Source organism: Malus domestica, chromosome 01, assembly GCF_042453785.1.
Source record: "Malus domestica chromosome 01, GDT2T_hap1".
Classification (NCBI taxonomy): domain Eukaryota; kingdom Viridiplantae; phylum Streptophyta; class Magnoliopsida; order Rosales; family Rosaceae; genus Malus; species Malus domestica.
In genome coordinates, this window is record NC_091661.1 from 9,445,955 (window position 1) to 9,464,793 (window position 18,839).

At 40.2% G+C, this 18,839-nt stretch overlaps 2 protein-coding genes across 3 annotated transcripts; both read left to right on the plus strand.

Annotated features, from left to right (window-relative positions):
- Positions 1-815: 815 nt before the first annotated feature.
- LOC103437618 (protein CELLULOSE SYNTHASE INTERACTIVE 1) lies at positions 816-10,974 on the plus strand. Of its 2 annotated transcripts, none has more exons than XM_029104545.2 (8): positions 816-1,176; positions 1,494-1,657; positions 2,140-2,213; positions 3,316-6,352; positions 6,555-9,099; positions 9,443-9,897; positions 10,310-10,426; positions 10,554-10,974. In XM_029104545.2, exons 2-8 carry the CDS (start codon positions 1,592-1,594, stop codon positions 10,692-10,694), a joined length of 6,435 nt encoding a protein of 2,144 aa, XP_028960378.1. In that variant the 5' UTR covers positions 816-1,176; positions 1,494-1,591; the 3' UTR covers positions 10,695-10,974. The 2 variants fall into 2 exon arrangements, with proteins under 2 accessions (XP_028960378.1, XP_028960340.1); XM_029104507.2 differs by having other exon boundaries at positions 936-1,372.
- A 2,218-nt stretch (positions 10,975-13,192) lies between these two features.
- On the plus strand, positions 13,193-13,567 carry LOC139195341 (uncharacterized). Its single transcript, XM_070820737.1, has one exon. The coding sequence runs from the start codon at positions 13,193-13,195 to the stop codon at positions 13,565-13,567; it is 375 nt and encodes a 124-aa protein (XP_070676838.1).
- The last annotated feature ends 5,272 nt before the right edge of the window (positions 13,568-18,839 follow it).

An 18,839-nucleotide genomic window follows, 5' to 3' on the forward strand; every position in this document is an offset into this window, starting at 1 on the left:
CTCCGCCGCTGCCACCATCATCATCACCACCATCACCACTATATTATCCACCAACGTCACTTACCACCATGGCCATCATCACCTCCACTGTTTCACCGTTCTAGCCACCAACACCAACACCGCCACCATCATCACCACCACTATATTATCCACCAACATCACTTACCACCATGATCATCATCACCTCGATCGTCTTACAGTTTTAGCCACCACCATCGCCACCATCATATTGAGAATAGAGTCTCACATCGAGTATATGACAAAATACAATACAACTCATATTTGTTATTTCTCCCCCAATATCACCAAGGCCTTTTGTGGCAAAATCCAACACCTAAAATAAGTGATTAAGTTGAGACAATATCAGTGATGTTGATAGTTGACCATGTTGGGTATCACATCACCATCATCACCGCCTCTCACCGCCATCGCTACCACCACCATCACCACATTCTCAACCCCATTTCTGTAAGCATTGCCACCACCGCCTGCACCATCTCCACCCCATTACCCTTGCTACAACCACCACTCCCGCCTCAACTAGTATCTCTACCACCACCGCCACCTTTACCAAACACAAATTTATATATATTTTTTTGACATTTTACATATTTGTACCAAAACGTGCGTTAATGTTTTCATTCTTAAAATCATTCTCGTGTTAAAACAACCAAACGCATTCTCAAATCATAACCATAAAAATCCTGTTTGTGGTTTTCATTGTACAAAATAATTATTTCAAAATCGTTTTGCAAAACATTACCGAACGGGCCTGATACTTTCACAAGCTCAAGTAGTACTTTTACAATGTGATTTGCTACTTGCCGGTCAACTATAAAGCTGAAAAGAAAGCCGAAGCCAAGCCATGGAAGCGTTTCACGCTTGAAACCGACTGTCGGTGGTCTTATGAGGCTGTGACGGTGCAGCCGTCTGTCATTCTCTCTCTCGCGCTTCTTCACAGCATCTAATGTAAACGTAAAACTCATCCAACAGACAAAAGGGAAACTAAAAAAGAAAAAGGAAAATTATATAAATCTCTATCTTTTCGATTTGTTGCTTGTAGACTTGTAGTTGTGGTGTTGTTGCTCTTCAATTCCCTTGTCTTTTACGAAACCCAATTGCCAGTTCAATCGAATTGATGCACCAAACAGCTTCTTCATCTCTCACTATCTCAAGGTCTCACCTCCTCCATCTCTCCCTCTCAATTGCACATTTGCACATTTGCACAATTGGGTTTGCATTTGTTAGTGTTGCGCTTTGACTCCCCACTGAAAGCTCCGGACTTGATTCGATCTCGTCCGAATCCTCCTTCCTGTGAGAGAGCAATTGTATGTTGATCTGTTCCTTTCTTCTGCAGAAACAAGAAATGCAAGTGAGGAACAAGTCAATTCAGCTTCACTAGCTCGCTCACTCAATCATGTTTCAATTTGTAGAATTTGTGGTAAATTGTTAGATTTGTTATCTGACCTGGATTCCTTGTGTTTGGGTGGCAGGAGGCTGTGAGGTGAGGTAGATCTGGAGAAGGCCAAGCTGGTCTCTTCTCTTTACTCCTTTTTCCTAAGGAATCTTGAAGAGTAGCAGCAAAGCTGGCATGGCAACCACAATGGGATGGAGGTATGCTGCCACCAATGGCAGCACCCTTTCCACTAATGATCTGGTACCCGTACCCGCCTATTATGTCGTTTCTGTTTCATTTCTATTTCTTATGTTGGTTTCTTTCTATTATGAATATTGGGTTGGGTGCCATTTTCCATCTTCTTGTTTCATTGTCCAATCTATATGCCTCATTCTGCTGCACAGTGTTTGGTATGCATTATTGCTCTAGAGTTTAGCAGACTGAATATCTAGTAGCACTGAATTTTAAGTGATTCGGGAATGCGTTTCTGGGAGCTTGGGAAAATTTAAATTTGGAATTGGATTCATAACCGATCCCAAGAAGTCTGTTTCCCACCCAAAATATTGGTTGAGAGTGGATATTGAAAAGCAACTCACAATGATCCCAAGTTATGAAGAAAAGAAAGAATCATATTGAGAAAAATTAAACCGGTGGGGGGGGGGGGGGAGGGTGAGATTTCATGTTTTAGGTACAAAAGCGCATAATGGATTATTCTCTCATTGCTTTCGTTCTTGTGATTTCAGGAAAGGAATGGTGATGCAAAAGTTCAAGATTCGGAGCCTCCAACACCACATTCTCTTTTAAAGATGGGTTCACGGTTGGTTAAAATTTCTTTCTGCAAACTATTTGGCCAAGTTGGTTAAAGGAATTTGTTTGCATATGGGAAATTTTTTGCCACTTGGTAATCATTAAGGTTCTAGTAGGTTATGCTAGTGAGTATTTTGCTGCTTTCTGTGAGCTAGTGTCTGCTTGTGGCAGGATGGAGAAATACTTGAACTGGTCTCCCTTAGGAGATAGCACTTCCATTAATGATAGTTTGTTTCTGTGTCTAATCCTAAAGGTGGAGGTCATAAAGTTCCAAAATGATTTCACGCAAACGAAGCTGGGATCTGGTTGCTTGCTTTTTTTAATGGGGCTTGTCTACACTTCTACACACTGTCTCTCCATTCTAGCAAAACTTGATCTTTGTTTAGTTTATCAATTAAGAACCACATCTTCTGTCTCAAATTATGACAGAATTAATACTGTTTTAGGAGCCACTTTTTTCATATCATAATCATACTTTAGAAGTTCTTATCTCCATCACAGGAGAAAGAACATGCAGATGTTGGATTTTGTAGTCAGGAAGATTGACAATGTTATAGGTAGTTTTTCTCGATACTTCCAACACATCGTATTCCTTCCAGTGCATTAAATGCTCACTATGTTGGTGGGGTTTACCAATAAATGCTGTTACGATAGAATCATTACTTGCTCACTTTGAAGCAATGATGCATTTTGGCTACCTTTGGTCGGACATCTTTCAATTTTTATTTTTATTTTTTTTAATTTTATGGGTTTGAGTTGTTTGATGGAATTTAACTAGTGATCTGTCTTCTGCAAGCTGTGAATAAATGAGACCCAGTAACAGGTTGTCAATTTGAAGTATTAAGTGTCACCATCAATTATTTCCTCTGAGGTTATAGGATTTGGTTTTCATGCCACATATATTTGGAATTCTGTTATCTTATAATTATGTCATGTTGTTTTACTTTCTTCAGAGTCGTATTTTCTTTGTTTTAGATACAGGCTAATAAGTTGAGGGGGGGGGGGACCTTGTCGACTGTGTTGTATTTTCTTTAGTTAATAAAAGCTATGTTTATTATAAAACAAGGGGATAATTCTGGCTAAGTTATCTTTGGTTCTCATATTTCTTACAGAGATCGTAGTAGTAGCATGGAGGATGCAGATGGGACATTGGCAAGTGTTGCTCAATGCATTGAGCAGCTGCGTCAAAGTTCCTCATCTGTACAAGACAAGGAGTATTCGTTGAAGCAGTTGCTTGAGCTTATCAATACTCGTGAAAATGCTTTCAGTGCTGTTGGATCTCACTCTCAAGCAGTTCCAGTGCTTGTTTCTCTTCTTCGATCAGGTTCAGTTGGAGTTAAGATACAAGCTGCTACTGTTTTAGGCTCTCTATGCAAGGAGAATGAACTCAGGGTGAAAGTCCTGCTTGGAGGATGCATTCCGCCATTGCTTGGTCTACTCAGGTCCAGCTCAGCAGAAGGGCAAGTTGCATCTGCGAAGACAATTTATGCTGTTTCTCAAGGTGGTGCCAGGGATCATGTTGGATCAAAAATATTTTCAACTGAAGGAGTTGTGCCAGTGCTCTGGGAGCAGCTACAAAAAGGGATAAAAACTGGTAGTTTGGTTGATAGTTTGTTGACTGGAGCATTAAAGAACCTATCCAGCAGCACTGAGGGATTCTGGACTGCAACCTTCCAAGCTGGAGCAGTGGATATACTTGTGAAGTTGCTGACAACTGGGCAGTCAAGCACTCAAGCTAACGTGTGCTTTCTACTTGCATGTATGATGGTGGAAGATCCATCTGTCTGTTCTAAGGTGCTGGCTTCAGAGGTTACCAAACAACTTCTCAAGCTTTTAGGATCCGGAAATGAAGCTTCTGTTAGAGCAGAAGCTGCAGGTGCTCTTAAATCTCTTTCTGCCCAGTGCAAAGAAGCAAGACGGGAAATAGCTAACTTCAACGGCATACCTGTATTGATAAATGCTACAATAGCCCCTTCCAAAGAATTCATGCAGGGTGAGCATGCCCAAGCATTGCAGGAGAATGCCATGTGTGCTTTAGCAAATATTTCTGGTGGTTTGTCATATGTTATCTCAAGCCTTGGGCAAAGCCTTGAATCTTGCACTTCACCTGCCCAAATTTCTGATACATTAGGGGCTTTGGCTTCAGCTTTGATGATATATGATAGTACGGCAGAATCTAATAGAGCATCAGATCCTGTGGTTATTGAGCAGACATTGGTTTCACAGTTCAAACCTCGTTTACCGTTTCTTGTTCAGGAACGAACCATAGAGGCCCTTGCGAGTTTGTATGGGAATTCTGTACTCTCAGTTAAACTTGCCAATTCAGAAGCAAAGCGTTTGCTTGTTGGTTTGATCACAATGGCAACAAATGAAGTTCAGGATGAGCTAATGAGAGCTCTTCTTGCACTTTGCAATAGTGAGGAAAGTCTGTGGCGTGCACTTCAAGGCCGTGAAGGGGTTCAGCTGTTGATATCACTTCTTGGGCTTTCATCAGAACAGCAGCAAGAATGTGCAGTTGCACTGCTTTGCCTGCTTTCCAATGAGAATGACGAAAGTAAATGGGCTATTACTGCTGCTGGTGGCATACCTCCACTTGTTCAGATTCTGGAGACAGGATCTGCAAAAGCCAAGGAAGATTCAGCATCAATCCTTAGGAACCTGTGCAACCACAGTGAAGATATACGTGCATGTGTCGAAAGTGCTGATGCTGTTCCTGCATTACTGTGGCTTCTAAAGAATGGAAGTTCAAACGGAAAAGAAATTGCAGCAAAGACTTTAAATCATTTGATCCATAAATCTGATACAGCAACCATTAGCCAACTTACTGCCTTATTGACCAGTGATCTACCTGAATCTAAAGTGTATGTTTTGGATGCTTTAAAAAGTATGCTGTCTGTGGTCCCCCTCAATGATATATCACGTGAAGGTAGTGCTGCTAATGATGCAATTGAGACAATGATAAAAATATTGAGCTCAACTAAAGAAGAGACTCAAGCCAAGTCTGCATCAGCTTTAGCTGGAATATTTGAATCCAGGAAGGACTTGCGTGAAGGTAGCATTGCTGTTAAAACTCTTTGGTCAGCCATTAAGTTGATTAGTGTTGAATCTGTATATATCCTTGCAGAGGCCTCACGTTGCCTTGCGGCAATATTTCTTTCGATTAAAGAGAACCGGGATGTGGCAGCTGTTGCTCGAGATATATTATCTCCGTTAGTTGTGCTTGCTAACTCTTCAGTTCTGGAAGTTGCAGAACTAGCAACATGTGCTCTGGCTAATCTTATTTTGGACAGTGAAGTTTCAGAGAAAGCAGTTGCTGAAGATATTATTTTCCCGGCTACTAGAGTTTTGCGTGAAGGCACAGTACCTGGAAAGACTCATGCAGCAGCAGCAATTGCTCGCCTGCTCCATTCTCGTCAAATTGATTATGCTTTAACTGATTGTGTGAATTGTGCTGGAACTGTTCTTGCATTAGTTTCTTTTCTAGAATCTGTTAATCATGATTCTGTTGCCACATTAGAGGCACTTGAGGCACTTGCTATTCTATCCAGGTCAGAAGGTGCTACTGGAGATATAAAACCTGCATGGGCAGTTTTAGCCGAATTCCCGAAAAGCATTACCCCAATAGTTTTATCCATTGCTGATGCAACACCCTTGTTGCAGGATAAGGCTATTGAAATATTATCACGGCTTTGCAGAGATCAGCCTGATGTATTGGGTGACACGGTTGCTACTGCTTATGGATGTATTTCATCAATTGCCAAAAGAGTGATCAATTCAACGAAATCAAAAGTTAAAACTGGAGGAACTGCACTACTTATTTGTGTTGCAAAAGTTAGTCATCAGAGAATTGTGGAAGATCTTAGTGAATCAAACTTATGCACCCAGCTAATTCAAGCTCTTGTTGCAATGTTTAGTTCTTTGGGAAGCCCAGGGGATAATGAGAATGATTCTATTGGCATTTATAGGCATTCTAAAGAGGAAACAAAGATTGGTGAGTCCACAGGAGTAATTAGTGGTGTCAATTTAGCTATGTGGCTACTGTCTATTCTTGCCTGTCACGATGAAAGGTGCAAAATTGTGATTATGGAGGCTGGGGCTGTGGAAGTCCTCACTGACAGGATCTCAAATGATTTCTCACCCTACTCACAGGTAATCAACTCTCTTATTTTGCTTAATGTATTCACTCAATAAGGAAGAAGATCAAAATACATTGGATCATTTCTGAATTTGTATATACGCAGATCCATCATAGGAAAGTGTTGTTCACTACCTATCGGCTTACTTATCCATTAAATATTGCTTATAGCCCTAATGATCTAACCTGGTTTTGTGTATGGTGCAATGTATGCAGATTGAGTTTAAAGAAGATAGTAGTATATGGATTTGTACTTTGCTGCTAGCAATCTTGTTACAAAACAGAGACATCATACGAGCACATGCAACCATGAAATCTGTACCAGTACTTGCAAACTGGTTGAGATCAGAGGATTTGCCCACCAGATATTTTGCTGCACAGGCGATGGCCAGCCTAGTCTGTAATGGTAGCAGGGGGACTCTTCTATCTGTTGCAAATTCTGGAGCAGCAGGCGGGCTCATTTCCCTACTTGGCTGTGCAGATATTGATATAAGTGATCTTTTGCAGTTGTCAGAAGAGTGTGGTTTAGTGCGTTATCCTGAGCAAGTTGCCCTTGAGAGGTTGTTCAGAGTTGAAGACATAAGGGTTGGCGCTACTTCCAGGAAAGCAATACCTGCACTTGTTGATCTACTCAAACCCATTCCAGATCGTCCTGGAGCACCATTTTTAGCACTTGGGCTTCTGACTCAGCTTGCGAAAGACTGTCCGTCGAATAAAATTGTAATGGTAGAATCAGGAGCTTTGGAAGCACTGACCAAATATCTTTCACTTGGCCCTCAAGATGCAACTGAGGAAGCTGCTACAGATCTGTTAGGTATACTATTTGGCAGTGCTGAAATCAGGAGACATGACTCTTCATTTGGTGCTGTTGGTCAGCTTGTGGCAGTTTTACGTTTAGGTGGAAGAGCTTCAAGGTACAGTGCTGCTAAAGCATTGGAAAGCTTGTTTTCTGCTGACCATATAAGGAATGCAGAAAGTGCTCGACAAGCTGTTCAACCATTGGTGGAGATTCTCAATACTGGTTCTGAGAAGGAGCAACAAGCTGCAATTGCTGCGTTGGTAAGGCTGCTGAGTGAAAATCCATCAAGAGCCTTAGCAGTTGCAGATGTTGAGATGAATGCAGTAGATGTTCTCTGCAAGATTCTTTCTTCAAATTGCTCAATGGAGCTGAAAGGGGAAGCTGCCGAGTTGTGTTGTGTTCTCTTTGGAAATACAAGAATCAGGTCAACAATGGCTGCAGCTAGATGTGTGGAGCCTCTGGTGTCTCTTCTTGTGACCGAGTTCAGTCCTGCACAGCATTCAGTTGTCCGTGCATTGGATAAACTTGTTGATGATGAGCAACTGGCAGAACTTGTTGCTGCTCACGGGGCAGTTATTCCTCTTGTAGGTCTTCTATATGGTAAGAATTACTTGCTCCATGAAGCTATTTCCAGAGCCCTTGTGAAATTAGGGAAAGACAGGCCTGCTTGCAAGATGGAAATGGTGAAAGCTGGAGTAATTGAGAGCATACTTGACATCCTCCATGAGGCACCCGATTTTCTCTCTGCTGCTTTTGCAGAACTGCTCCGAATATTGACCAACAATGCAAGCATTGCTAAGGGACCGTCTGCTTCAAAAGTGGTTGAGCCCCTTTTTGTGCTTCTAACAAGACCAGAGTTTGGACCTGATGGGCAGCATAGTGCACTTCAAGTTCTTGTCAACGTTTTGGAGCATCCACAGTGTCGTTCTGACTATAAGTTGACTTCCCACCAAGCTGTTGAACCTATTATTCCCTTACTTGATTCTCCTGCTCCAGCAGTACAACAGTTGGCCACTGAGCTTCTGTCACATTTACTCTTTGAAGAACAACTTCAAAAGGATTCAGTGACTCAGCAAGTGATTGGTCCTCTCATACGGGTTCTTGGCTCTGGTATACACATTTTGCAGCAGAGAGCTGTGAAGGCCCTTGTTAGTATTGCGCTAATTTGGCCGAATGAAATAGCAAAAGAGGGTGGTGTCACTGAATTGTCCAAGGTGATATTGCAATCAGATACATCTCTTCCTCATGCCTTGTGGGAATCGGCTGCTGCTGTTTTATCAAGCATTCTGCAATTTAGTTCTGAATTTTATTTGGAAGTGCCTGTGGCTGTGTTGGTAAGGTTGCTTCGTTCTGGCTCAGAAGGCACAGTAATTGGTGCATTGAATGCTCTTCTGGTACTGGAAAGTGATGATGCAACCAGTGCAGAAGCAATGGCTGAAAGTGGTGCTTTAGAGGCTCTTTTGGATCTTCTTAGATCTCATCAGTGTGAGGAAACTGCTGCTAGGCTGTTGGAAGTACTGTTGAACAATGTGAAGATCAGAGAAACCAAGGCTACCAAGTCTGCCGTATTACCATTGTCTCAGTACCTCTTAGATCCACAAACCCAAGCTCAGCAAGCGAGGTTACTGGCAACTCTAGCTCTTGGTGATCTATTCCAGAATGAGGGCCTTGCTCGAAGCACTGACGCTGTTTCAGCTTGTCGTGCACTAGTAAATGTGCTTGAAGAGCAACCTACTGAAGAAATGAAGGTTGTAGCGATATGTGCATTGCAGAACCTTGTCATGTACAGTAGATCTAATAAAAGAGCAGTTGCTGAGGCTGGTGGCGTCCAGGTTGTGTTGGATCTGATTGGTTCAAGCGATCCAGATACTTCTATTCAGGCTGCAATGTTTGTTAAACTTCTCTTTTCAAACCATACCATTCAAGAGTATGCTTCTAGTGAGACAGTAAGGGCGATTACTGGTAAGTTATTTTTGGCTTTTACGCAGAATTTTATTTGAGCTATCTAAGTAGGTACCTTTAGTTTTATTGTGGTTAAAAGGTGCAAAACGATGTTATGCAGTGTGTGACCATAGTAGAACCCTTAGGTTGAAACTTGAAATCAATAATTAAGTAATCCGCTAATTTATATTTTTTTTTTGTTGAAGTGTTAGAGTTAGATTAATCATTTTGGTTCACTGAATAATCATTTTAGTTCATTGAATCAGAGGTTTCAGTTGTTACTTGGATAACCTTGCTGCTGAAGCAGATATTTTTCTTTGTTCTTCTAAAAAAATAACTGATACGATTTTTTTGGCCTCATTAGCTGCTATCGAGAAAGATTTATGGGCAACCGGAACTGTGAATGAGGAGTACCTGAAAGCTCTGAACGCTCTTTTTAGCAACTTCCCACGACTTAGAGCCACAGAACCTGCAACGTTAAGCATTCCTCATCTTGTTACATCCCTCAAGACAGGGTCAGAGGCAACTCAAGAAGCTGCCTTGGATGCACTCTTTCTTCTTAGGCAAGCTTGGTCAGCATGTCCAGCTGAAGTTTCTAGGGCGCAGTCAATTGCTGCAGCCGATGCAATCCCCTTGCTGCAATACTTAATTCAGTCTGGCCCACCTCGGTTTCAGGAGAAGACAGAATTTTTGTTACAATGTTTGCCGGGGACATTGGTGGTGATAATCAAGCGTGGAAATAATATGAAGCAGTCAGTGGGAAATCCTAGTGTTTATTGCAAGATTACACTCGGCAACACTCCACCTAAGCAAACTCAGGTCAAATGCTTTTAAATGCGTTCTCTCCACTACCTTTTCTATTCACAAGTGATATATGAATCTTAATTTTTAGTTTGGTCGAATATATGAATCTTTATTTTGGAACTTGAAGAAATGCAAAATAAATATCTTAGTAAATGCCTAAATTCTTTTTCTCTTCATGTTGACATATTCAAGGAAAAATCTCTGAACTGTGATTTCTGTTGAATTGTAGGCCATTTACCGTATATATTAAACGAAGTATAGTCCATAGTTATTGCAAGAACAGTAGAATTCTGGAAACTAAATATGCTAGCCATGTTGATTGTGTTTCTGGGATATAGCGCACAATATCTTTTCTGTTTCTCCAATGATACATGACCTTGATATTGGTGCTATTTTAACCTCTTATCACGATTTTATGAATTTACAGGTTGTTTCAACTGGACCGAATCCCGAATGGGATGAAAGCTTTTTGTGGTCCTTTGAGAGTCCTCCGAAAGGCCAGAAGCTCCACATATCTTGCAAGAACAAGAGCAAAATGGGAAAGGTAAGTGGACAAAGATATCGCATATAGGCACTTCTATTTATAATAAGAGGATATCTTTTCTCATCTGATCCATCATTTTTGATCTACCAAGTAACTGGTAACCAATTCTCATTTGATATATTGACAGAGTTCATTTGGAAAGGTAACCATCCAGATTGATCGTGTAGTAATGCTGGGAGCAGTTGCCGGCGAGTACACTCTGTTGCCAGAAAGCAAAAGCGGGCCGTCACGGAATTTAGAAATAGAGTTCCAGTGGTCTAACAAGTAACAACAAAACCCACATTGAGTTTTTGTTATAATTCTTGTGCGAATGAATTATTAGGGGAAACATGTTCAAAAAGATAATTATTTTTTTCTTTTCTTTTTAATTTTCAGTCTGGATTATTTATCATGTGAATGTACATAATATCCCAAAGATTTTGATTTTTTTTGTCAAAAGTCCTTTGAGTAGTCATTTGTGAATGTATTCTTTTATAACTTGTGGGAAACATGTAACTTTCTTGTTTGCTTGTCAATGTTAGTGGAAATAATGAAAGTTGAATTTTAATATTTTTTTTTTATGGTTAAATGCTAAATTTTGCTTATATGGTTTATATGGCTTATACTTAGTTTTATTTATTTTCTCATGCTTATTTTTTCTTTGACAACCATGTTGAAGTTGTCACGCCCTTAAATTCATGGCGAATATTTAATGAAATATGACACTTGGTACTTGTGACACAAGTTTAAGATACAAACACACGAAGGGAGTTACTTGAAATATTTTAAAGTAAACTTTTATTCAAAATAGGGTGAGCAAAGATGAGTTTTACATAAATATTACAATACAAAAACATGAAGACGGAGTACAAGGGGAACTATGTTTATTCCGTAATAAGTTAATAAAGTAGAAAGCGTCATTCTTGTTATAAACATTGTATTCAAATGTGAATGTGTAAATCTTAGATTATATTTGATACTAGTTATTCTTTCCTATTAGGACTTGTATTCCTTGGAGAAGAAGGATTATTCCCTCCCCTATTACTATAAATAAAGGCAATGCGTAGGAGGAATAACATATCATCTGCATAACCCTACAAACACATCTCTCCCTACCGTGCCCCTTCTCTCCTATGTCAGATTAAAATAAGTCACAACACGTTATCATCACGCTCCTACCGCTGCACTTAGGAATCTGACGTGAAAGTTTTCTGCTTAAACCAGTTCATCAATATCATCACAAAATCAGGTTCTTCCAAAACAACGATTTTTATCTCGATATTTTTGCAGCCCTGATAGCATGAACATTCACCATAATGCATGACCCAACTCTACGTTTTTCGAATTTTAGATTCTACATAAATTGTATATGCATTATATCCATAATTGTCGAATTATGTGAATTGATATTGCCATGAATTATGTCATATATCTGTTCATGCATTGAATTTTATGTTGAATATGCATGAAATTCAATTGAATTATAATATGGAAATCAAGAAAAAAAAAATTATAATCTACGGCTTCAGAAATACCCAACCCTCGAGTAGCGGCTCAAAGCCGCACTTCCATGTTGAGAGACCAAACCGGAGCCATGGGCTCCATGTTCCAAACCTAGAAACCTAACGCCTTCCATGGGGTCCCCATCGTCGCAAATTGGCCTACAACCAATCTTTGCCCACAACCAATCTTTGCCCACGAGTTTAAGATACAAACACACAAAGGGAGTCACTTGATCGAGATTCTTTCGAATCTCATCGAATTTTTCGAAATGCCGATTTAAATTTCTAGGGTTTTTGGTTGAAACATTGAGATTTCCTTATCTTCGTTTGTCTTTATGGTTGCTAACGACCCACGAGGGTATCCCGAGTCTTCCCCACCCAAGATTTGGCCACCTACAGTGGTAGCAACGGTCATCTTCCCCAGCAATAACACCTAGCTTTGTTAGAATTTTTTGGTTTAAGTCTGACCCTAATTTATTGGGCCTGACCTTGACTATGGTCGAAAAAAAAAAGTTTTTCTTTTTCTCCGGGCTCACTATTGCAAGCCCAACCCTGACCCTGGCACCGCAGTAGAATCCAGTCCCTATTGGGCTCTCAATGTTCCCTGCACCACGTTGCACCCAATCCTGGCCAGCAGCTGGTGACTCAGTGCACTTGCACCATGACGCACTGGATCGCGTTCTTAGGATCACTTGCCCTGTGAAGCAGCAAATCTATGCCCTTAACGAACCCTTTTGGATCTTGCCCAACAATTTGGGCTTGCTTCTACAGCCTAGAAAAGCTTGTAGCCTTTTCTGTTGGCTCGACCTATCTTATACCCAGCCCAATTTTTGGGCTGGGCCGCACGATCATAACTACTCAGCCCACCCATGGGCTTTTTGGGCCCCAAGTTTAATTGCCTATTTTTTAGGTTTATAATTTTTCTCCCATATTTTAATTTTGGCTCGAAGTCCAAATAATTAATTCAATTACAATTCTAGACCCCGAAGATCTATTTGCATATTTTCTTGTTGCATATTTTTGTATATATATTTGTATTTGTTTGTAAGAACATATGAACCTGAAGTTCATAATTTTTTCAAACCCAAAGTTTCTAGAAACATGCCTTATTTGAAAACCTGAAGTTATCCTTAAAACATCACCTAAGAAAACCCGAAGTTTTTCTCATGTAACTTTAAACCAATAAATGTCTATTAGAACCTGAATGTTCTACTCCTATGTGAAAGGATTGATTTTTCTCCATTACACTAACCACATTCTTGTGTATTTATTTTGTGATAGGGACATGTCAAATTTGAACAAACTCGACTTCACCACTTTAGAGGTCTCCAGAAGAAACTACCTCAATTGGGTCCAAGATATGAAGGTCCACCTCACTGCAAAGAATTTGTGTCTCGCCATTGAAGATGAGACGGACAACCCGAATGGCGAAGCTAGGAAAGCTACTACAATGATCGTCATTCGAAGGCACATTCATGATGCACTACAAACCAAGTACCTTGCTGAGGAAGATCCACGAGCACTTTGGGTCACTTTGGCTAATCGTTTCAATCACCAAAAGGACATCTTTTTGCCTGAAGCAAGACATGACTGGCAGCATTTGCGCTTCCAAGATTTTAAGTATGTGAATGAATATAATTATGAAGTTTGTCGAGTCTGATCATTTCTCAAGTTCTGTAACGAGAACTTGACCGAATAGGATCTCCTGGAGAAGACCTATTCGACCTTCTCTGCCACCAATATTGTATTGCAGCAACAATATAGGGCTTAGAAGTTCACTAAGTTTTCGGATTTGATCTCTGTTTTACTTCTTGCTGAAAAGCATAATCAGTTGTTGATGAAGAATCATCAAGCTTGACCTACTGGGGTGATTGTTGTGCTTAAAGCACACTATAGCACTAACCAACGCCCAAAACACCAACATAGGCATGGTAGGGGCAGCCAGAAGCCACCCGTTAAGGTCAACAGAGCCAAGGCCCATCTAAGGGAGGAAACTGAGCCTAGAAGTGTTCTAACTTCGCTCCCAAGGCCCTGAACTTCAAGAATAAGGGCAAAGCACTTGATACCATGGATGTAGACATATGCTACTGCTGTGGTTCAAAGGACCATTGGTCTCGTGTTTGCCGTGCTTCCTCAAAGGTTGTAGCTGAATATCATTCTTGTCGTAAGAAGCTTGAATCAAACTTTGTGCAAGTGGATGAACCGGAGAGTACCAAGATGGATGTTTCTAACTTTCAAGAGGCCATTACCCTATAGAAGATTAGAATCTCAGACATAAACTACTTTTAGTAGAATTTTAGACCTCTAGGGCCGAATTCCACTAAGTGGCCGAACCCTCCTTGTTTTTTGGTTTAAGTTTGAACAATTTTCCTTAATATTTGGATTATTTGTTGATAATTTGTTTTTAGATATTAAGTTTTTTTTAATAACCATCCTTGAATACTTAAATTATTTTGAATGGATATTATTTATGTGCATAAGTTCCTACGAATATGGCCAAAAGTGTATTCTAGAGAAGATGGGGTGTATCCCTAGTGGTCTGTATACTACAACCATACACCCTAAGAAAGCCACTATGTGGCCAGCCTTACCTCAGGGACCACACACGAAATTACACTTTGGCATGATCGTTTGGAACAACCTGGATGAACAACGATGCGTTGTATCCTCAAATCTTTACACATGCATCCATTAACCCGAACTTTAGGTTTGATTTAAGGAATCATATGTTAAACCTGCTTTATGAGAAAACTTATTATTAAGCATTCTTATGACAAGATTCGCTCAAATCCTTTTACTTTTTCTACAAAGGATTCAGGGGGACATTTGTGGACAGATTCACCTTCTTTGCAGACCATTTAGATTTTTTATGTTTTTGTTTGATGCTTCCACACTTTGGTCACACATGTGCTTGTTGTCCACAACTGTTGGCTCAAGTTATCCAGCTCAGGGCTCACCACCCTGATTATCCGATCAAATCTATTCGATTGCATTCTCTAAACTTTTGATGACTATTGCATGTCGGTTAAGGTTGAAGTTAAACATCATGTACCCCATGTTCACACCTAAAATGGCCTGGTAGAGGCATTCATTAAGCTCTTATAAATGATTGCTCGATCGTTGGTCATACGTACCAAGCTCCTAATCGCTATTTGGGGCTATGCAATATTACATGCAGCCATGTTGGTTCGCCTGAGGCTTATTGCGACCCAACCATATAGTGCACTTCAGTTAGTTACTGGATATGACCCCGACATATCACATCTACCCATTTTTGGTTGTGCGGTCTATGTGCCGATTTCGTTGCCCTCACGTATAAAAATGGGGCCTCAGCAAATGACGGGAATCTATGTCGGATATGATTCTCCTTCAATTATTCGTTACATAGAACCTTTGACAGGCGATCTTTATACCACTCATTTCGTGGATAGTCACTTCTAGGAGATAGTCTTCCCATCGTTAGGGGGACATAAAAACATCACTGCTCCTGAAGAATGACGCGAATTATAGTGGACTACTCCCACTTTGTCTTATTTAAATCCCTGCAGTGCTCGGTCTAAAACTAATGTGCAGTGCATATTAGATCTTTAGAGTGTAGCTCAGAGCATGCCAGATGCTTTCACGGATCTAGCACAAGTGACAAGATCACATATTCCAGCTGCAAATGTGCCTGCAAAGATGGATGTACCAAATGTATGATAGACTTCCCTCCTGGAGTCCCGGGACACCACCATGTTCGATCCACATACATTAACGGCTAGCCAATCCTCTACCCCTACACAAAAACATGGCAAACCTCTTGGTTCAATGATTCACACCCCAAGAAAAAGAAACCCACATCACATGTTGTTGAGCCTACAGTGAATTCGACTATTGCCTACTCATTCTATCTAACTCATGAGGAAAATCTAGATTATGAATGCGTCTTTGAATAGACGAATCCACTTCCCAAGAATCGTGAGATTTTGGTCCATTATGCTAGCTTGGATGATGTTTGGTGTAAAAATAAGATGATCATCAACGATGTATTAACATATGCAGTAGCTACTAAGATCATGTTGAGTGATAACATTGAACCTCGTTTTGTTGATGAATGTCGACGTAGAACTGATTGGTCAAATTGGAAATAAGCAATCCAAGTCGAACTCGATTCACTTGCGAAACGTAAGGTGTTTGGACCTGTAATTCCTACTCCTCCACATGTGAAACTCGTTGGCTACAAGTGGGTTTTCGTTCAGAAATGTAATGAGAAGAACAAAATTGTGCGTTACAAAGATCATCTTGTTGCGCAAGGTTTAACTCAACACCCCAAGATTGACTATGATGAAACTTATTCACCCGTTATGGATGTGATTACTTTTTGCTACTTTATCAAGTTGGTAGTTTTCGAAAAACTGAGTATGCAACTGATGGACATAGTAACTGCGTATCTCTATGGGGATCTTGATACAAAAATTTATATGAAAGTTCCCGAAGAACTTGCTTTGACTGGATCAAATATTTCCAAACCCAAAACACGTTTTCAATTTGGCTGAGGAGTTCGCTATAAGGTTTGAAGCAATCTGGAAGAATGTGGTATAACCGTTTGAATGAGTATTTGACTAGTCAGGGATATGTGAACAATGAACTATGCCCTTGGGTGTTCATTAAGAAGTCACATTTTGGTTTTACGATTGTTGCAGTTTATGTCGCCAACATGAACCTCATCGGAACTCCAGAAGAGCTTGAGAGAACTACTGTGCACCTGAAGTTAGAATTTGAGATGAGAGATCTAGGAAAGACTCGATATTGTCTCGGTTTCGAGATTGAGCATTGTTCGGATGGAATCTTAGTACATCAATCGAACTACACCCAGAAGGTGTTGTGTTGCGTCGCTTTAAAAAAGGTAAAGTGAAGCATTCGAGTACTCATATGGTCATTCGATCGCTTGATGCAAAACGAGATCCCTTCTATTCGAATAAGGATGATGAAGAGATTTTGGAACATAAAGTTCCTTATCTAAGTGCGATAGCGCTTTATTGTACTTAGCTCAATGCATTAGACCCAACATCTTTTTCGCTATTAATCTTTTGGCAGGATATAATAATGCACCAACACGCAAACACTGGACTGGTGCTAAATACATCTTCCATTACTTTAAGGGAACTATGGATATGGTTTTGTTCTATCCCTATGGATCCTCGAGTGATGCTGCACCCCCTATCTCGAATTGATTCCCTTCTTGTTGGTTATGCTGACGATGGTTACTTATCTGACCTGTACAAGGCCTGTTCTCAAACAGGTTACGTCTTTACTATTGATGGCACTGTAATATCATTGATGTCAACTAAACAGACCTTAGTTGCCACTTCGTCTAACCATGATAAAATACTCGCCTTACACAAAGCTACTCGGGAATGCTTCTGGCTGAGAGCAGTTATGGCCATATTCGAAGCTCTTGCGATCTTTACCCTATCGTTGACGTCCTAACAATGATCTATGAAGATAATGTAGCATGCATTGAACAACTCAAGAAGGGTTACATCAAAGGAAACAACACTAAGTACATTGCGCCGAAGTTTTTTTTCTCACATCAACAGCAAAAGTATCAGAAGATTGAATTCACGCAAAATCTGTTCACAAGACAACTTGGTGGACCTTTTCATCAAATCACTACCGAAGGTGATGTTTCAGAAGCTTGTTCATGGAATAGGTATGCTTAAACTTTCTAAGCTGTAACATTGTTAGTTCTCTTTGGAATTATGTCAAACTCAGGGGGAGTATCCTGAAGTATACTTACTTGATCTTAATGTACTATTTTTCCCTATGATTAGGAGCATTTTTTCCACTAGGTTTTTGCTACCTAACGAGGTTTTGATGAGGCACCCACCTTGGGTTGATCATATCCCTGCTGACGTCCCGTAGATGTTTCTTTTGACTTTGCATTACTCACGCATTTTTCCTTAGACTATGGGTTTTGTCCCTACTCGGGGTTTTACCATAGCCATTGGGTTTTTTATGAGACTTAGTTCTATATGCAAGTTCCTACTTTACTTTGAGACTAGCGTGTTCCTAGAATCAGTGTCGACGAGTTGACTGCCTCAACTCTACATGATGCCGAATCTACTTGAGTATTTACACACTCAAGGGGAAGTATTATAAACATTGCATTAAATTGCGACAATGTAAATCCTAGATTAGATTTGATACTAGTTATTCTTCTCTATTAGGACTTGTAGTCCTTGGAGGAGAAGGATTATTCCCTCTTTTATTATTATAAATAAAGGCACTATGTAGGGGTATAACACATCTTCTACATAACCCTATAGACACATCTCTATCTCTCTGTCGTGGCCCCTCACTCCCTTGTTAGATTAAAATAAGCTACAACAATTTCCTTATTTTATTTCATAGTCCTTCCCTTCCTTTTGATTTTACTTGTTTCCTGAAAAAGACAAAGGTGTAGCATCATGAGTTACACAAACCCAGTAAGTACAACAAAACTAACATATACAACTATGCGTCAATCAATGAGCCATCATTTGTTATAACAAATAAGATATCATCTAGTATACAATTATATATCTTAACTCGTCTTCTTAGCATCACTATAGTCTGGTAAGTTCACACACAAAACATGTAGGCCACAACATGCTAAGGTTAAACTTTCATAATTTTGAAGCTCATGTATACTCAAGGGTTGGATTACCCACAAGTATAATAGTGCTCTATTGAGGAAGAAGATGAGTGATATGGGAGAAAGAGATTGCTAGCTATTTTCTCCCATATGGTTGGCCTCCTAGAGTGAGAAGAGAGAGTTATGTTCTCTCATCTTTCCTCATAGAAAAAACCCTTAGTGAGGGAAATGGTGATAAGGTTCCTTATAAAGGCTTACCCATATGAAACCCTCTCCCTTTCTCTCTTATGGTTGGCCTCCATAAAGCCTTTAGGTT